Raw genomic sequence first — 19,291 nt, 5'->3', positions numbered from 1 at the left:
ATTTGTGAACAATTTATGAAATATATTGGTAGTGTACAGGGTAATGATTTAGAGCTCTCATTGGCGCAAACAGAACATTGGTATTACGTCTCCAACCGTCCGGCCTTTTTTTGTTTTGTTTTTTTGTTTTGTTTTGTAGGTATCACTTCCTACATGATATTCTATCTTAATCCGTATAATAATCTAACTACATAAATTTTATCATTGTGAGAGAGCACTCTCGGCCACAATCCCCTTCACAAACGATTTCTTATTAGTTCCTATAACCGAGTACAAAGGATTCTTCCGATCACTATGTACCTCACTATACGTGTAATTATTTGTTCATGCAACTCCTCCTATCCCGTTGAGTCCCTGTCAGGATGGGACCTCATATCAGAATCGTACTACATAATAAATTGTAATAGATTGCTAACTACTATCACCATATCTTCCATTAATTCCAATTATATTTCACTAAGCAATTCGAACTTACCTGTTGGTATGGGACCTCCAGGTGCCCACGATTATATTCGTATCTCTTGACTAAGGCCCCATCTAAAACTTCGCAATACAAGTCAAGGTTCCTCTACCTCGATTCTTGATGTAACATTTATGTGTTAAAGATCCTAAAAATATTCCTCTAATGGAATCTTGAATTGGAGGATGGGAAATTTTCTCCTTCTCCTAAATTAAAGTTTCTTAATCAGTTCTTACATACGAATACGTCCTCATGACATAATGGAGGGGTGGAGTGAGAGATATAGTGTACATAAATGCCTACCCGTGATTAGTCATAGCTTGCCGGAGAGAGAAAGGCAACTCACATATTCTCTCTTGTCATCGTCGACTTAAGGCTATGGCTTCGGACGCCTTTAAGAAAAGAAGTATCTTTGACGACTCTGATGAAGAAGAGTAGGAGGAGCCACTAGGCGCGAATCAAGAAGGAAAGCTTACACAACAAAAAACCTCCCCAGAAACACCTTTAGCCGAGTCAGGGTGGATAAGAGTTGGCAAAGCGAAGAAATCCAAAGCAAGGGTCCCCTCGAATGCGGTGCCCATCAACGAAATAGAAGCTTCAACATCAGCGACGAGCGGACCCGGAACAAACACAGCCCCCAAGGTCAGGCCCAAATTCAAAATAATACCACAGGAGGAAACCCCGTACCAAATAATCAGAGCGTTCGAGAAGAGACACCCAAACCTGGCCATGAAAGCCTGGCCAAATTTGGAAGGACAATGGACAATCATGCCTCTGGACGACGTAGCACTGGACACACTTCGGCGGTAGCCTGCCCTTCAGGAGCTAGACACTGCCCAGAAACCAATCAAGGTGATCATAAGGGGATATCCCTTCGAACTCTGCCTGGAACCTGTAATGGAACTACCAAACGTCAAGACGGCAGAGAGGATCTTGGACAAACAGAAGAGGCCCACCATGTCCTTACTTATCCCTTTCCTAGGACCCCTTCCGAACAGAGTGGCACTGGGGATATGGGGATCCTACTCCGTCAGGACATGGTACCCAGAGCCTCTACGTTGTTATGTATGTCAGAGATTTGGTCATCATCAAGCACGCTGAAGATTCAAGGAAACCTTAGCCATTTGCAGCAAGCAACACGGAACGAAGAAATGTATTTCCAAGCTAAAGCAAAACCAGCCTGTAAAACCCTGTTGCCCAAACTGCAAACAAACCAACCACGCCTGGAACCCAAGATGCCCTTCAAGGCTAGAGAGAATAAATGCCCTGCCTCATGCAAAGCAGCAGGAAAGGACGCCAACTACAAAAACACTACCCCCACCACCGCCAGCCTCAAGAAGAGACAGAAGATGGGAAACCACCAACGAAGAACAAACCAACCTCCAGACACAGACTACACGAACTTCAGACTACACGAACTCCATCGCAGCAGACCAGGGACCCACAACCTCCATCAAAGCAGACCAGGGAACCACAACCTCCATCACAGCAGACCAGTGAACCACAACCTCCATCACAGCAGACCAGAGAACCACAGCACCGACCACCCACGAAAGCACCAAAGAAGGAAGAGCGCACCACCCAAAAGGATACACGACAGCAACAGATCCGGAACCGGCCCAACTCACACAAAGAACCAAAAGGCATACCACAGAGAAACCAACACCCACAGACACAAGAAAAACACAGTCACCCTGGAAGTAGCTGTTCTCAAGAATCTTATGAAAGACCTGGCAACACAACTAGCTGCGGCACTAAATGCTCCCATGGACAAGCAGATGACGGAAGTCATTGACACCCATGTCATGAAGAGCAATTTGCCGCCACGGAACACTTCGCCAGCGACAAACAAAGACCACACCGCACATCGAGCAGCAACGGAGGAATCCAGGGAGATATGCCAGGACTTAGACGAATTTCCTCTTCTGCACCAGCAGCCAGCAGCAACATGGGACCCACAGATAGAACATATTGCGCAGCAGCAACACAGCCAACTGACACCTCAGCAAGATCATCGAGACCTGAGACTAACCTTCCTAGACCCACTGATGGTATGCTGAGCATACTTCAGCGGAATGCGGTGGGCATCCACCCGAAAATGTCATCTCTTCTTGCCACAATCCAAGAAGCTCAGATAGATGTAGTCCTGCTGCAAGAAACCCTACTACAAGACCATCACACCTTCCGAGTCCCAGGGCACACATGCTACAGGAAAAATGTCGGAATCATAGGGCGGGGACTTACCACTCAGGTGAGGAATGAAATTCCAAGTGTTCGGGTCGGAGACTACCTGAAGTGTGGGGAAGCCACAGAGGTTCTTGCAGCCCAACTACAACTCGCCAGGCTCACCTCCAATGTTACAATCTGTACTCTCGGCCTACCGAGAACATCGATCTCGATTTCTCGCAACTGTTTGGAAATTGTGACAGCCGTAACATTGTAATTGAGGGAGATATAACGCTCACCACCCCATACTCTCCTCTCCTTCAAGAACTAACGCCAACGATCATTACGTTGCACACCTTCTCAGTGAATTTCAGGACATCTGCCTCCTTAACAGCGGGGCAACAACCCACATAAGGGTGGGCCGACTTGATCTCACCTTCCTTCCTGCGAAACTTCGTAGTCTCACATAGTGGATGGTCCACCCAGTCCTGGCCAGTGACCATTACGCCACAGTAACGAGGATCAAAGTTCCTCGACTTCAGCTGCTCCCTAGACCACCAAAGGGCTGGAATTCTGCCTTTGCAAACTGGGGCAAGTTTGCACAAGGTCTGACAGAGTGGTTTGAAGACTACACTTGTCCATTGGACATAGACGACCAAGAAAGGGACCTGGTGAATGCCTTTCATGCCACGTCAGACGCTGCAATGCCACGGAAGAAGAAGCCCATCAGGGAGTGCAAAGATGCTTGGTACTAGTGTCCCAGAGTCAAGACCCTAAAACACAGAGTCAACCACCTCAGGAAAATTTACTAGACGAGACACAACGCAGACAACAGAAGACAAATTCAAGAAGCTATACGACACATGCACGAGGAATTACAAGAAATAAGACAGAAAAAATGGCTAGAATGGTGCTCCCAACTCAACAGTCACCCAATAACCAAGGAGCTATAGAGATGGCTACACAGATTCTCGGGAAATAGCAGGACCAGCAAGATCACTCACCCGGATCCGGAGTAAAAAGCGGATAGCCTGGCTACAGGTTTTGCCCAAAAGACATCTTCAACGCAGCTTCCGTGCGCAATCAGGATGAAGTAAGAAGAACTAGAACAACAGAGACAAGAACAAATTTCTACATCAATAATCACACCTGCGGACACGGACGCCCCCTTCACCTCACAAGAACTCCGAGCGGCAAGACGCGGGAGAAAGGACACTTCACCCAGGGCAGACGAAATAAGTTACTCAATGATCAAGAATACTGGCGACGCCGGATGGGGGGGCCATTCTACTCTTGGCAAATCGCACCCTATCGGAACACGCAAGATCCAGAAACTGGAGCTCCCAAGACATACTTCTAATCCAAAAGCCGAAGGAGGCCAACAGCTACAGACCCATCTCCCTGCTTAACTGTAGAGAGAAGACAGGTGAGAAAATGGTGCTCAACAGGCTGAAATGGAAGATAGGGCCACTCCACCCACAGTTGTATGCCTATCGAGGTAGGATGGGAACCACGGAGTGTATAATGGACTTCATCAGCTTCATCAACGGGAAAAAAAAAATCGTCGTCTTCCTGGACTTAGAGGAAGCCTTTGAATTGATCAATCCCTCATCGATGCTGACCTCTCTCGTCGTGAAGGGAATCACAGGCAATCTTCTGGCATGGGTGCAAGCATACTGCCAAAACAGACGGGCTCGGGTTCGATTTCAGGGCTCCGTGTCCAGTTACAAAGATCTGAAATACGTCGCCCCTCAAGGAGGCATCTTAAGTCCCTATCTGTTCACTGTACACATGGGAAATATAGCCTCCCCACACGACCACGGAACGTTGAGATCTTCATATACGCCGACGACATCGCCATGGTTAGCCAGGGACCCAACTACCGCACCAATACCCAAAAGGCCCTGAACACCATACAAGAGAGCTGCACACGCCTAGGCTTCAAGATAAACATAACGAAAACAAAAGCCATGGCTATTAAAATGGCAAACCCAAGACCAATCTCCATACACCGGCAAGATCTCGAGTGGGTGGACGACTTTACTTATCTTGGAGTCACTATCCAGAAAATTTTGTCACCCTCTCTTTAAATCCGGAAGCTGAAGGAAATGGCAAAAACGAAGACAGCCCTGATGAGATACATGCAATCGATGGATGGGGGTACCAGCCGCCTGGTACTGGAACACCTGTCCTCACACACCTAACATCACCACAAGAAGATTCACTCAAACTAGCACAGAACAACGCCCTTCGCCTCATCATAGGTGCTCGCATGTGGACCAGAAGAAGCAACCTGCAGATGGAATCAGGCATACCACCACTGATGGCCAGGATTCAGACCTGGAACTTTACCGCGGTAGCCAAGGACCTGCTGAGCAACAGGGATTCCCATCTCAAGAATAAACTCAAGGCCCACCTGGATGCGCATCCAGACTTACCCCGGCCAAATATGTACGTTGGACACCTGGGAGACCAAATCTGCGGGACATGCATGGAAGAGCACCTACGGGTTCTGAAGCCGGACAGGGCATGCCGGAACAACCGACCTTCAGCCCTGTGGACATCTCCACCAACCACCTTCAACCACACACAACTTCCACATGCAAAGAACAACTGCTCACCAGGAGAACTGAGAGATGCCGAACGGACAGCGATCGAGGAAGCAGAGGCCCAGGGTGGATTTGTCTGCTACACGGACGGATTAGTGGACCCAGAGAACGGCATAACAGGAGCAGGGGTATACTCCGCGACATACACCGCTGCCTGGCGCAAATCAGACCACTGCTCGACTCTACAGACTGAGCTAGTAGCAATACAAATAACACTGGATTATTCAAGCCAACTACAAGGACCGGTGATCATATACACAGGCTCTCTTGCGGCGACTCAAGGACACCAAAAGAAGGATAGACACACCAACATAAACATCATCACAACGATACTCTACCTCCTGCAGCTACACAACAGACAACGTCGCTCAGTCATCATCAACTGGATACCCAGCCACATAGGAGTCCACGGCAACGAACAAGCAGATGAGCTGGCCAAGACAACACGCTATCATCCTCAAGTAAACATCAAAGTCCAACCATCAATCAGCTTAATCAAAAGCTGGGCCAGGAACCACTCCCAACGAACGAAGGTAGCCAACCACAGAAGATAGGTAAGCTCAGAATCAGCGAGCGCAAAGTGGTACGAGAGGGCCACCAAACTGTGCCCTCACCACGCGACTAGGATCGCCGACAGACGACTCGCCGTGAACATCCACAGGCTCAGGTTGGGGTACAGGTGCTGTTGGGAAATCAACGAGCGACAGAACAGGGAATGTGACCACTCCGAAATGACAAGCTCAGAGCCTTTCCTTCACTATCTGTTAGAGTGCGCTCTCACCATCGCCCTTAGAGGGGCAGACATTTCAACTCCATGGCCCCCGAAGCCTGGAAGACCGGACCCGACATGGTTTTCAGCATTATTGAAAACTTGGAACGGTTCCGCCTAGATAACCACAACATTCCGGAATATCTGATCACAACGCAGCTCAACACGTACGGGCCTCCGAATGGAGTAAGGCCAGTGTGTAGATAACCCATATCTACCGAATCGACAACACAAACATAGGCTCGTAGCCATACAAGAGAGAGAGAGAGAGAGAGAGAGAGAGAGAGAGAGAGAGAGAGAGAGAGAGAGAGAGAGAGAGAGAGAGAGAGAGAGAGAGAGAGAGAGAGAGAGAGAGAGAGAGAGAGAGAGAGAGAGAAATGATACTTAATTAGATCCCTGGCCTTACATAACAAAGTTATTAAGAAACATAATGACCGACAAATATCAGCCAAAGGCGAGCTTGAACATTCAAATGAAGGTATGTGTGATGTCTTAGACACTTATTTGAGATTAATATTGATAAAAAAGGCCTTTGAGTGAATTCATACCAGAGTTATGTAGTACGTTGAGTGGAAACTTATTCATTTATGTAATTATGGTTCAAGAAGATTTGGCACCCAAGAGCTTGAAAGGAAATAGAAAATTAAGTTGTTATTCAATTAGAAATTGTTTTCAAAACATCTATCACGCCTAGGGAAGTATCAACAGGACTAGCAAATACTAGTCCTACCAGAGAGAAAGAAGAACTAAATAGATAAATAAAAAATAGAGATAGAGAGAAAGAAGGAAAAGCAAGGAAAAAAAAAAAAACTACTGGCACGTTATCCTAGATTCAATCGTAGTAAAAATCATATACCGTAAACAATTATATTTATTTATGAGAGATGCCACAGAACGTCACTTACAAAACTACTGTGCAACAAATTATATAACAAGGCTGTCTATTGAATTATATAACAAGACTTTGAAACTGCTTTTGATGCTATCTCCTACAAGTTATTACTAAAATTGGCTCACATAGAATTAGAAGCAACCTTGTATTGTTGAAAAAGTTGAAATAAAAATTGGATGAACAATCGTAAACAGAGAGTTGTTCTGAATGGTACGAATCTTATATTTAGTAAATTTTTACAAGCGGAGTTCTTCAAGATTCCTTTCTTGTCCTATTTCTGGTCACAGTATAATGATTGTTAGTGACATAGACCATGGGCTAAATTCTACTCATCTAAATTTTGTGCTGGTACTAATCTGTGCAAAATAGCTGAATATTTAAGAAAATTGAGACAAACTAGAATCTTAATGAGTTTAACCTAAATAAATGTATTGTTACATAGGTAAGAATAACAGTGAATACGGCTACAAACTGTTCAGAAAAGTGGAGAATGGAAATATTTTGCTGATATCAGTAATGAACATAAACCTTTAAGCATTCTGTGTTTGTGCTTCGCAGAAAATAATTAATATTTTAGGACCCTGGTTTTGGGTCCCTTATTGTTCACTACGTGCATAAACGACTTGGACAATGGGAATAATAGTGATGTTAGTAAGTTTGTCGATGACACTAAAATAGGAAATCTAATTAGGTCAAGAGACGATACCGAAATTTTGCAAGATGATCGGTAAAATGGCAAATGAACTTCAACATCTCAAAGTGCAGCGTGTTAAACGTAGGGCTACACAACCCCGAAAATATATATATAGCTTAGATAACACGTTTTTAGAGAAAACTGAGTGCGAGGGAGAATTGGGAGTTCTAGTGATTCCTGACCTTAAATCCAGGAAACAGTGCATTAGCGCCAGGAATAAAGCTAACAGAGCATTAGGTCTCATTGCCAGGACGGTTACGAATAGAAGTGCAGAGGTAATTATCAAACTATCTAGCGTTAGTTAGATTCACCCTTGAAAATGCGATAAATTTTTGGTCTCCGTCTTATAGAATGGACATCAGTTCACTAGAATCAGTACAGAGGAGAATGACCAAAATGATATATGGACTCAGAAATTTACTATAACTTACACCCTGGAAAGACGCAGAGTTCGGGGTGATCTAATAGAGGTGTTTAAGTGGATCAAAGAATTTAACAAGGGTGATGCAAAGAAGTTCATCATATTAAGACAACAGGGCAGGACTCGCAGTAACGGAATTAAACTGGACAAATTTAGATTTAAGAAGGAAATAGGCAAGAATTGGCTTACTAATAAGGTGCTCAACGAATGGAATAGACTTAGTAACCACGTAGTGAGCACTGAAAATATTAGCTGTTTTAAGAAACAGTTAGACAACTTTATGGATGGGGATGACGGGTGGTAATGGACATGGAACGGCCTAGTGTAGGCCTTATGGTCTCTTGCAGTCTCCTTCACTCTTATATTATGTTTTTATGTAGGAGTGACTGTAAGATCTTTTCGCTTCCAAAACCCAACTATCTGATATTAACTAGTCATATTAGTCCGCCCACATTTGGACCTTACTGTTTCTATATGGGCACCGCATCTATTTAAAAAATGACAGATCCTCGGAATTTGTATATACCTTGTCTATACAATTCATCTCTTTTTTTCACCTAATATTCGTATAATCCATGGTTATTTTTTTGTACATGGTACAGGAAATTCAAAGATTCGGCTACATTTGGTTCTTTGGTAATTTTTTTTTTTTTTTTTTTTTTGCTTTTCTAAATTTTTTGGAGTGTCGTTTCCTCTAAATCTTGTTTTTGGTTTGACCCACTGGGTCATTGTGTTCTTCACTGATACATCCAGAAATTTATTATTCCATGAATCTCCACTTACAGTTGCCTCCTACTTCTTCCGAGTCACATCTTTGCGCTTAAAATGACCCAAGATTATACTGTCACACTATTTCAGGTATTAACTGTAGGTAAATAGCTATGCTTAACTTTCTTCAGCCTCATCTCAGGTTTTCCTCTGAAAGAGGCTCTTGTTACCGCGAAGTCACTTATTTTCCCCTGGTTACTATTTTTATACTCGTACTCATAATCTTAGACATGCCTTCTTCCAGTTATACATTGTACACATTAATTTAATTTCCGCCAGGAAGATAGGAGAACAGAAAAACTACAGTCCATATTTTTTAACTACTACCATCAGTTCACCTCTTTTCTTTCCTCCTCTGTCCCTTTATAGTATGTATTTTCCATGTCTCACTTGGACGTCACTAGTTTTTATGTCAACTTGGTCTCTACCGGACACATCTGGTTCGTTTGTCTTGAATGAATCATACATTCATACCTAACCAGCATTAGAATATGCGTCTTTTATTTTATCTATCTCGTTTTTCCCTCCATTCCTTAATTTTCCTGTCTCCTTGTATACTATTTCTGTTATCCATTTCTGTATCTTATGTAGTTCTCCAGTAAAACTATGTCTTCTCTTGCACCATTCTTTGATAACTTTTTACTTTAGCTTCTTTGACTATTTCGTGTATTTTTATTCTCCCTTTGTTGCATCTCTCCTTACCCAAATATTTTGAACTTCCTGATTGCTAATTTTAGAGTTCTTTTCATAAATAATAAAAAACACTAAATTTAGTATTTTACCTGTTTTGTGGCCTAAATTTAACATTCAGTAGTCCTGCTCAACCCTTCTTATATCTAATCAACTTGAAACTTTATTCAATCTCTTCTAATTATTGTTTTTCTCTTTCTATTCTCAATCTTATGTGACCTTCTTTTCATCCTGATATAGTTAATGAACCAGACAACATCTAGGTATCATTTCAGGGGTACGAAGACGTACGAAGACTCCTTGTAATTTTTTTAATATTTGATGGATTGCCATTGTGACAGCTTGTTAAAAATCAACCGTTTTCGCACTGACTTTGAATATAGGTTGTTTTCATTACAATACACATAATGCACATATAACCCAAGACACTATTCATTTTTTATTTTTCTACTTTTAGCTTATGCAACCTTTTGTACATCACCTATAAGATTTGTTTTTACGTAAGTTGTTCAGATGATTTACACATTTTCTTTTATATATATATATATATATATATATATATATATATATATATATATATATATATATATATATATATGTGTGTGTGTGTGTGTGTGTGTGTGTGTGTGTGTGTGTGTGTGTGTGTGTGTGTGTGTGTGTGTGTGTGTGTGTGTTTCTCTCTTTCTGTATGTGTGTGTATGTGTGTGTGTGTTTGTGTGTGTATATGTGTTTGTGGGTGTATGTTCGTGTGTGTGTGTGTGTGTATGTGTGTGTGTGTGTATGTGTGTGTGTGTGTGTGTGTGTGTGTGTGTGTGTGTGTGTGTGTGTGTGTGTGTGTGTGTGTGTGTGTATTCACCTTGGTCTTTGGATCACGTGCTGGACTCGTGATCGACAGCTATTTCCCTCCCTCAAGAGAGCTCAGAGCTCGTATGACCGATCTATGGGTAATGCTCTGATCTTACACGCACACGCACACACCCAACTCCCCGCTCACGAGAGTTGGTGTAACGACTCGAATCGCGGCGATACTGAAATTATTTCAGCCCTGGGCAGGATTCGAATTCGGACCGTCGTAGTGATAGTCGGGGACTCCACCAACCGCGCCACTGAAGTGTGTGTGTGTGTGTGTGTGTGTGTGTGTGTGTGTGTGTGTGTGTGTGTGTGTGTGTGTGTGTGTGTGTGTGTGTGTGTGTGTGTGTGTGTGTGTGTGTGTGTGTGCGTATGCAATCTATAATTAAGTAATTAGTGACCAACACTATGTTCACAAAATTCAGTCATTTATTTCTCGCTAGGTAGGAGTGCCGAAGCTTTACAGTATACAGTTTGGAGCATACAGCAACATCGTAGCAGAGGTGCCTTTTGCTAGACGGTTAGGTTATGCCCTTCTCAATATCTACACGCCGTCCCTCATCCTCCTGATCATCGCCTACTCGACGCTATTCTATCGCTTGGATATCTTTGAAGTCCGGGTCATGACGTCCCTGACTTCATTGTTGGTCATGGCGACTCTCTTTTCACAGGTGAGTGGCGTACTCTCATATCCCCCCGTTGCATTGTTGTTGTTAATCTAAGCAGTGTATGTCCACCCCAGAGAAAGCAAATAAGATTCTAGGATCTTTTGATCTTAAATGTCCATCTGTCATTAACAAGTTATATAAATCGTTAGTTCCTCCACATTTGGAATATGCGGTTTTCATATGATCACCGAATCTCATTAAAGATCTTGACAGATTAGAAATAGTACAACGGTGAACAAAATTGATTCCAAATATCAGAAGTAAATCATACAAAATCGACTAAAACACCTGAATCTATTTTCCCTAGAAAAGCGTAGACTTGGGTAATTTGATACAAGTCTTTAAGATTCTAAAGGGAATCAATAACATCAAAAGTGACGAAATTTTCATACTGAATGCGAATCAGACAAGAGATAATGGTCTCAAAATGTCAGGAAGTAGTTTTAATCTGGAAGTGGGTAGAAACAACTTCGCCAACCGTGTAGTAAATGAATGGCACAAATTTCCTGCAGAAGCAGTGCAATGCCTGCCACCTATTTCATTCTATTTTGCTTATCTGTTTATTTATTTATTATTATCTATTTATGTATTGTTATCTACTATTATTTATCTGGAAAAGATTCTTTACGTAGGCACTTGTGGGGATGAAATTGTTCAATTGGCAACTCAGGGGTGATTCTTCATATGATGAAATTTGTGTAAGAAATACAACATCCCTGATGAAGTAACACCTAGCATCTTTAGTTCTGGCGCTGAAATATTTACATTTGAATCCCCTCGGTTGGACATCCTCAAATAACAATTCTTTTGAAAGCAAGCTATAAGTAGTAAGTTTGTTAAACACTAAACTGCCACTACATCAAAATACTGAAAAGCAGAAATAAAACGTACATTTGATCAAAGATGAGTTTTCAAATAGGCAGTTGGCAATTACCAAAGACGTCATTTTTATCTCATATACTTGGACTATAACGAGTGGCAGTTGTCTAGTACCTTTTCGGTGGCTCGATTAATCTCTGAATGTCTCAGTGAGAATTACCAATAGCCTCGCCTGAAATGCATACGTTAGATGCATACTTATCTGGTTTCCGCTGACTCTTCTTCATATGATTGCACCACTTGCTATTCCTCTTCTTTAGGTAATAATAAGTATGCTTATGCAGGGCATTTTTTGAGAAACATTTGTTTCAGCTAATGTACTGCAAACCACTCATGAAAATTATGTGAATACTTGTTAATCAGAAATCTTTTTACATTTTTTGATTTTTGATATCAGGGCACTTCAGTAAAGCCTATAAAAATACGATGGTTATTGAATTATATATGTCTCAGATATTTTACCAATAGCTCCCTAAAAAATAAGAGAAATTTTAGTGTTTCGTGGTGGAGACTGTTGACCGTATTCCGTTGCAAGTTAGTTGCAGATTACTAGCAAATACAGAATTAGCGACGGCTTTTGTTATTATAAAATTGTATTATCGAAAAAATACAATTATTTTACTTAGTTGTTGGGGGCTGGTGGAAGGGAGGGTGGAGGGGGGTGGAACACAGGTTGTTGCGTTTTATAGGTGGGTTGTTTGTAAATAACAGCCCGAGCGAGCTGCCTTAGTCCGCTTTTCCGCTTTGTGTAGGCAATAGGTTATTGTTTGTAAATAACAGCCCGGGAGCTCAAGTGTATATTTGCATGCTGTTGGGATGACATTCCTTTGTGGCCTGGGTGAGGGTTGTGCATAGGCTCGGGATTGTTCTGGTTGGCCAGTCTTGCCGTGGGGGCTTGAAGTAGAGAATCTGATTAGTGTGTGTGTGTGGGGGGGGGGGGGGGGGGAGGAGAAAATTCAATGATCTTCAACTTCACACCTAAGATCCCCCCCCCCTACACACACACACAAAGGGCGTGATCTTACATTCGTGAACCAATTGAATTTTCTCCTCCATCCCCCCCCCCAAACAGATTCTCTATTTCAAGCCCCCACGGCAAGACTGGCCAACCAGAACGATCCCGAGTCCATACACAACCCTCAGCCAGGCCACAAAGGAATGTTATCCCAGCAACATGCAAATATACACTCGAGCTCCCGGGCTGTTATTAACAAACAATATCCTATTACCTACACAAAGCAGAAAATCGGACTAAGGCAGCTCTCTCGGGCTGTTATTCACAAACAACTCATCTATAAAACGCAACAACCTGTCTTCCACTCCCCTCCACCCTCCCTTCCACCAGCCTCCCACAGGGCTCGGCAGCTACATAGTTGACAAAACTACTTATTGAAGCTGAGCGCTTCAGTACAACCAATAAGAGCTACAATGTTTCACAATAATAAAACAGACTTTTCGGCTTATAACGAAGTCAGAAGAGAGAGAGAGAGAGAGAGAGAGAGAGAGAGAGATAAATAGATAGAGAGAGAGAGAAAGCATCGAGCTGCATTGCATTCAATCGCCTCAGCTGGAAGCGTATTCCATTCATTGACGACGTGATTGTCGAAATTGCTTAACTGTTTATACCTACGAGTATTTCTATGTTTTATCTACATCTTGACAACTTGAGACCATTATTTCTTGTCTGGTTAGTATTTAATGTGAAAGTTTATAAAGTAAACGAACAGTAAGACTACTTCTCTACAGGCAGATATTAATTTTCATTTAGGTTAATGTTTCCTTACACTACACATACGGTTCCCCTACACAAATTCTCTTAATAATGCAATCTATGATCATCCTCTTTAGTAAATTAATGCTACAGGGAGGTGGCAACTCTAGCTTCTCGAAAGCAATGGGTGATAATTTTTGTTGCTGTTGTTATTGCTGCTACTGTTGTTGTGTTGCTGCATAGATCCTGGGACAAGGATAACATATCCTGCACCCCCGAACCCCTGGTCAGACTCCCTGACCTCCAGCTCTGACCGTATTCCAGTTAGAATTGGGTAGTTTGTGAGACGAGGCCTGCGTGTATTTTCCGCCGTGAAGCCACTGCTTGGAACATTCAGATTGACTTTTTAAACAAGGAAGTTGGGACCCATACGACTCCTTGGGAAAGGAGATAATCTTTTACCTTTACATGCAATTGCTGTAGACCATATGCGACGTTACCACATTTAAGTCGGACTGCATTTCCCTACGCGCCTGAAGAAATCAAAGTGGAGAGAAAAGTTAAATTCTTCATGCTGTATGCTATGATAATATCAAAATACTCCCCTCATGAACTAGGGATTTATGCTACAGTTAATTTGATCTTGAGGGAGTCATATGAGAGGTACAAAGAAAAGAAAAGAGAAGTAAAGCAAAAGGTAAAGGAGGCAAAGAGGAGAGCAGATGTGAAATGGGGTAAGAGTATGACAGAAAAATTTGAAAGTAATAAAAAGATGTTTTGGAAAGAAATTAAGAGAGGAAGAGGAGGCGAATCAAGCAGAGAAGAAAAGGTAAAAGGTGCAGTTGGAGAGATGATAATGGAAGAGAAGGCAGTAAGGGGAAGATGGGCAGAATATTTCAGGGAGTTGCTAAATGTGAAGGAGGATAGGGAGGGAAAGATAGTTGCAGTGGGAAATGCTAAGAAAATGACAGTGATGAGTGAGGAAAATGGAGGAGAAATAGGGAAGGATGAAGTGAAGGCAGTTGTTAAGATGATGAAAGCAGGTAAGGCACCTGGTCTGGATGGATGCCATGCAGAATGTCTAAAAAAAGGAGGTACAGTGATGGTGGACTGGCTGGTGAGGTTATTGAATGTTTTCTGGTGAGAGGGTAGAGTGCCGGAGGACTGGAAGAGTGCCTGTATATTTCCACTTTACAAGGGAAAAGGGGACAAGTGTGAATGTAGTAGTTACAGAGGGATTAGCTTATTAAGTGTAGTTGGGAAGGCTTATGGGACGATCTTGATTGAGAGGATTAGGAGAGGAACAGAGGGAGTAACTGGTGAGGAACAGTGTGGATTTAGGATGGGTAGAGGTTGTGTAGATAAGATCTTTGTGGTAAGACAGATATGTGAGAAAGCTATAGGAAAGGATGTTTTTTGGGCTTTTATGGATCTGGAAAAGGCTTAGGATAGGCTAGACAGAAAGGCACTGTGGGATGTTTTGCGGATTTACGGGATAGGAGGAAAGCTTCTAGGAGCTGTCAAGAGTTTTTATGAGGGTAGTAGAGCTTGTGTCAGGATTAGAAATGGAGAGAGTGAGTGGTTCTAGGTAAAGGTGGGAATTCGTCAAGGATGCGTTATGTCGCCCTGGCTGTTCAACTTATACATGGATGGGGTAGTGCGAGAGGTAAATGCAAGGGTAGGGGGTCAGGGATTGGAGATGGTTAAAGAAAATGGAGAAAAGTGGGAGATGAGCCAGCTGTTGTTTGCGGACGACACTGCGTTTGTGGCAGGATCGGAGGAGGGATTGAGGAAGTTGGTGACAGAGTTTAGGAGAGTGTGTGATAGAAGAAAGCTGAAGATAAATGTGGGTAAAAGTAAGGTGATGAGATGTACAAGGGGTGAAAGTGGCAGTAGACTGGAAGTGAGCATTAAGGGAGAGCGACTGAAGGAAGTGGATATTTTTAGATACTTGGGTGCAAATGTGGCAGGAAAAAGTGGGGTGAAGGTGGAGGTAGAATGTAGATTGAGAGAAGCGAGTGGTGGATTAAAAAGTGTAATGAGGAATAGACATTTGGGAGTGGATGCTAAGAGGAGACTGTATGAAGGAGTGATTGTGCCTACAGCACTGTATGGGGCAGAAACATGGAACATAAGAGAGGAAGAGAGAAGGAGTTTGAATGTGTTTGAGATGAGGTGTCTGAGAAGTATGATAGGGGTTACTAGGCTAGATAGAGTGAGAAATGAGGAGGTGAGGAGGAGAACAGGGGTGGAAAGGGAGTTGGGAGATAGGGTTGATGAAAGAGTTTTGGTTTGGACACATGGAAAGAATGAGTGAAGAAAGACCAGTAAAAGAGGTATGGAAGGCAGATGTGAAAGGAGTGAACATGAAGGGACGTCCTAGGATGAGGTGGATGGATGAGGTGAAGGGGGCTTTGGGGAAGAGGGGAATGTCTGTTGAGAAAGGACGGGAGAGGACAGAAGACGGGGGTGAATGGTGAATGGTTGTATATGGATGATGTTGTGATGCATGAGATGGAATGGGTGGGGGGATGGGGGTGAGGTAGTATGTGTGAGCAACATTTGACGCAGCCCGAAGGGATTTCTCCCCGTCTTCTCCTTTTATGCATGGGGGGACGGAGAGGGGGGTCCCCGATTTAATGAAGCGGACTTGCTGTGGATGTACTGTGTCTTGCGACACTGCTTCTGACCCAGGACAGTGGACAGGGTGCAGGGATGACCCGTCATCCAGGAGGTGCTAAGATAAGAGGGAGGGTGGAGGGGTGTGGAGTGTATTCAGGGATGGAATGGGTGGGAATGATTTTATGCCTTTTTCTTTTTGGCTACCCCCCTTGTAAGGGGGAAAAAGCCTTGGTATATGTATGTATGAATGCAATTTTCTTGCCGGTTGCATTTCACTCGAGGATGACAAACCCAACATTGGTGGCCGTTACTGTGAAGTGACATTACACTATAAAAATAATCATTCTTACCCTGTAGGTGGTTGGCATCTACTACCGTCAAACCTATCGCCCTGGGCAATGGACAATAATTCTTACTAAAATGAGGCTGATGGACAGTGTTTATGATTTATAAATACTTTTTTCTTGGCTATTGAATCAGGCGCAGTCCGAAGGGATTTCTCCTCGTCTTCTTTATTTTCGCATGAGAGGACGAGGAGGGAGGGTCACCGTGTAAGTGAAACGACTGGCCCTGTTGTGGATGTGCTGTATCTTGCTGCATTCTTCTAACCCGAGCAGTGGGCAAGAGATAGGGATGACCCTTAATCCACAAGGACTTGCTCTTACTCTGTTGGTTGTCAGGCCGGACGGCCCTTCACCGCTTTCACTACGCCTCTCCAGATGGTTCTATCCTCTGCCAATTCTTTCCAGTCCTCTCTTGGTGTTACCCTCTCCACGTCCTTCTTTACTCCATCCATCTGTACCTGGGTCTCCCTACTTGTCGTCTGCCCTCTACTACTCCTTCCATCACCTTGGTAATCTGCCTGCCTCCATTCGGACGCAATGTCGAGCCCACCTTGCTCTTCTTCCCCGTATTTCATCCTGAATGTACGGTTGTCCGGTCTGATCTCTAATTTCCCTGTTATGTCTTCGTCTCCGTTTCCTTTCTTCTTCATCATATACTGGGCCGAGGATTCTTCTCAGGATATTGTTTTCAAACATTTCCAGTCTCTTCTCCCTTTCTTTTGTCAGTGCCCATGTTTCACATCCGTACAGGACTGTTGGTTTTATTATAATGTTATATGTTCTTACCTTAGTTCTCTTTCTGATGGTCCGACTCTTCATTACAAATTCCAGGGTATGGTAACATATGTTTCCTACAGCTATTCGTTCGTTTATTTCTATGTCCCATTAATTTCTCTCATTGGCAATGGATCCCAGGTACTTGAACTTATCCACTTTTTTCACCCTTAGTGATCCAACTTTCTCTTCTCCTGGTGTATAATTGCCATTTCTACTTAGTTTCATAATTTCAGTTTTCTGCTCATTGCATTTTAGGCCTATCTGTTCTGCTGTTCTTTGGAATACTGTAAAGATCTCGTTAATTTCCTCCACAGTCTCGACCACCACGTCCACATCATCGGTGTAAGGGAGGTGGGTTATCTGACTATTGGATAACGTAGCTCCACCTGAATTGTTGGTAATTTGCCTGACTGCTTTCTCCAGTGCTAGATTAAATAGTAAAGGTGACAGCATACATCCCTGCCTAAGGCCACTGTGTATATTGAAACTTTCTGTATCTTTCCTTCCAACTCTTACTGTACATCTGCTTCCTATGTAGCACGTTTTAATGAGGGATATTGATATAGCTGGAATATTCAGTTCTGCCATTATGTACCACATTGATGGTCTGTGCACACTATCATATGCTTGTTTGAAATCTACAAATAACTGATATAAGGTCTCATCAGATTCGTAATACTTCTCCATTAGTTGGCGAACTGTGTGAATATGACCCGTAGTTTATCTGTTTCGCCTAAATCCACACTGATATTCCCCCAACTCCTGTTCTGTGTATGGTTTAAGCCGCTTCATTAGAATTCTTATGTATACTTTGTATAACACACGTAGTAGGCTTATCCCCCTATATTTGGCACACTCTAGTTTGCTTCCTTTCTTATAATTTGGAACAATCATTCCCTTTTGCCATTTTGTTGGTATTTTTTCCTTATTCAATATTTCTTTTATTAGTTTATAAATCTCTTTTTCCAGGACTTTCCCCCATTTTTTTAATAGAGCTGCTGGTATGTTATCACAGCCTGGAGCTTTTCCATTTTTTTTAATTCCTTTATGACCATCTTTATTTCAGCTAATGTTGGTTCTTCAATGGGGTCTGTATTTATTACTTCTACAGCCTGGATTGGGTGAGCCGGTCCGGTCTGTTTAGCAACTCATAAAAGTACTGCTGCTACTGTTCCATGACTTCGTTTTCTCCATATAGCATATCTCCACCTGGTCCTTTCATCATCCAATTTCTAGCTTGAAAACCTTTCTTTACAGCTTTCAGCTTTTTACGGTATCCTTTCACTCTACCCTCGTTTATATTACCTTCTATTTCATCTAGATATCTATCCAAATCCTCCCGTTTCTTCTGTCTAAATAATTTCTTGGCACTCCTCCTATTCTCTCTCAATTTTTCTGCAAATCCTAAGTCTGATGGGTTTTGCATTAGGTTTTCTCTAATTTTTCTACATTCTTTAGATGCCTCCTTACATTCTTCATCATACCAATGTTTTCTTCCAACTGGTGTTATGTATCCTACATGCTCCTCAGCAGCTTTATGTACAACCTCTTCAAATTTCTTTAGTTTGTAGTCGATATCCTCTTCCTCTTCCTCCCCATCTTGAATTAGATTTAGCACATCGAAACGGTTTCGAATTTCCATCTCATATTCCTCTTGCACCTCTTGTATCTTTAGCCCGTTCACGTTGTATCGCTTGGTTCTATTTTGTGGGGTTTTCTTTGTTATTAATTTTGCCTTCACTTTTCCTATTACCAAATTATGATCACTCTTACGGTCTGCTCCCCTGTAGGATCGTGTATTTTGTAATGCACCTTTATGTTTCCTTTGTATTAGTATATGATCTATTATTTAGTTCTTTGTGGCTCCATCTGGGGATGTCCATGTTTGTTTGTGTATATCATTATGTTGGAATAGTGTGCCACCAATCATCATATCATTTGAGAGTGCAAAAGAGGCCAATCGTACTCCATT

The 19,291-nt window shown here is 42.6% G+C and overlaps 1 protein-coding gene across 1 annotated transcript in view; it reads left to right on the top strand.

The window, feature by feature from the left end:
- Window positions 1-19,291, top strand: part of LOC143019399 (uncharacterized) — a 74,814-nt gene that overhangs the window by 26,008 nt on the left and 29,515 nt on the right. Inside the window, exon 7 of the mRNA XM_076175038.1 lies at window positions 10,762-10,989. Within this exon, the coding sequence (XP_076031153.1) occupies window positions 10,762-10,989 (228 nt within the window). The remainder of the gene's footprint in view (window positions 1-10,761; window positions 10,990-19,291) is intronic.

This window comes from Oratosquilla oratoria, chromosome 3 (genome assembly GCF_046742065.1).
Source record: "Oratosquilla oratoria isolate Oo_2021 chromosome 3, ASM4674206v1, whole genome shotgun sequence".
Lineage (NCBI taxonomy): Eukaryota > Metazoa > Arthropoda > Malacostraca > Stomatopoda > Squillidae > Oratosquilla > Oratosquilla oratoria.
This window is presented reverse-complemented; position numbering and strand designations above follow the sequence as displayed.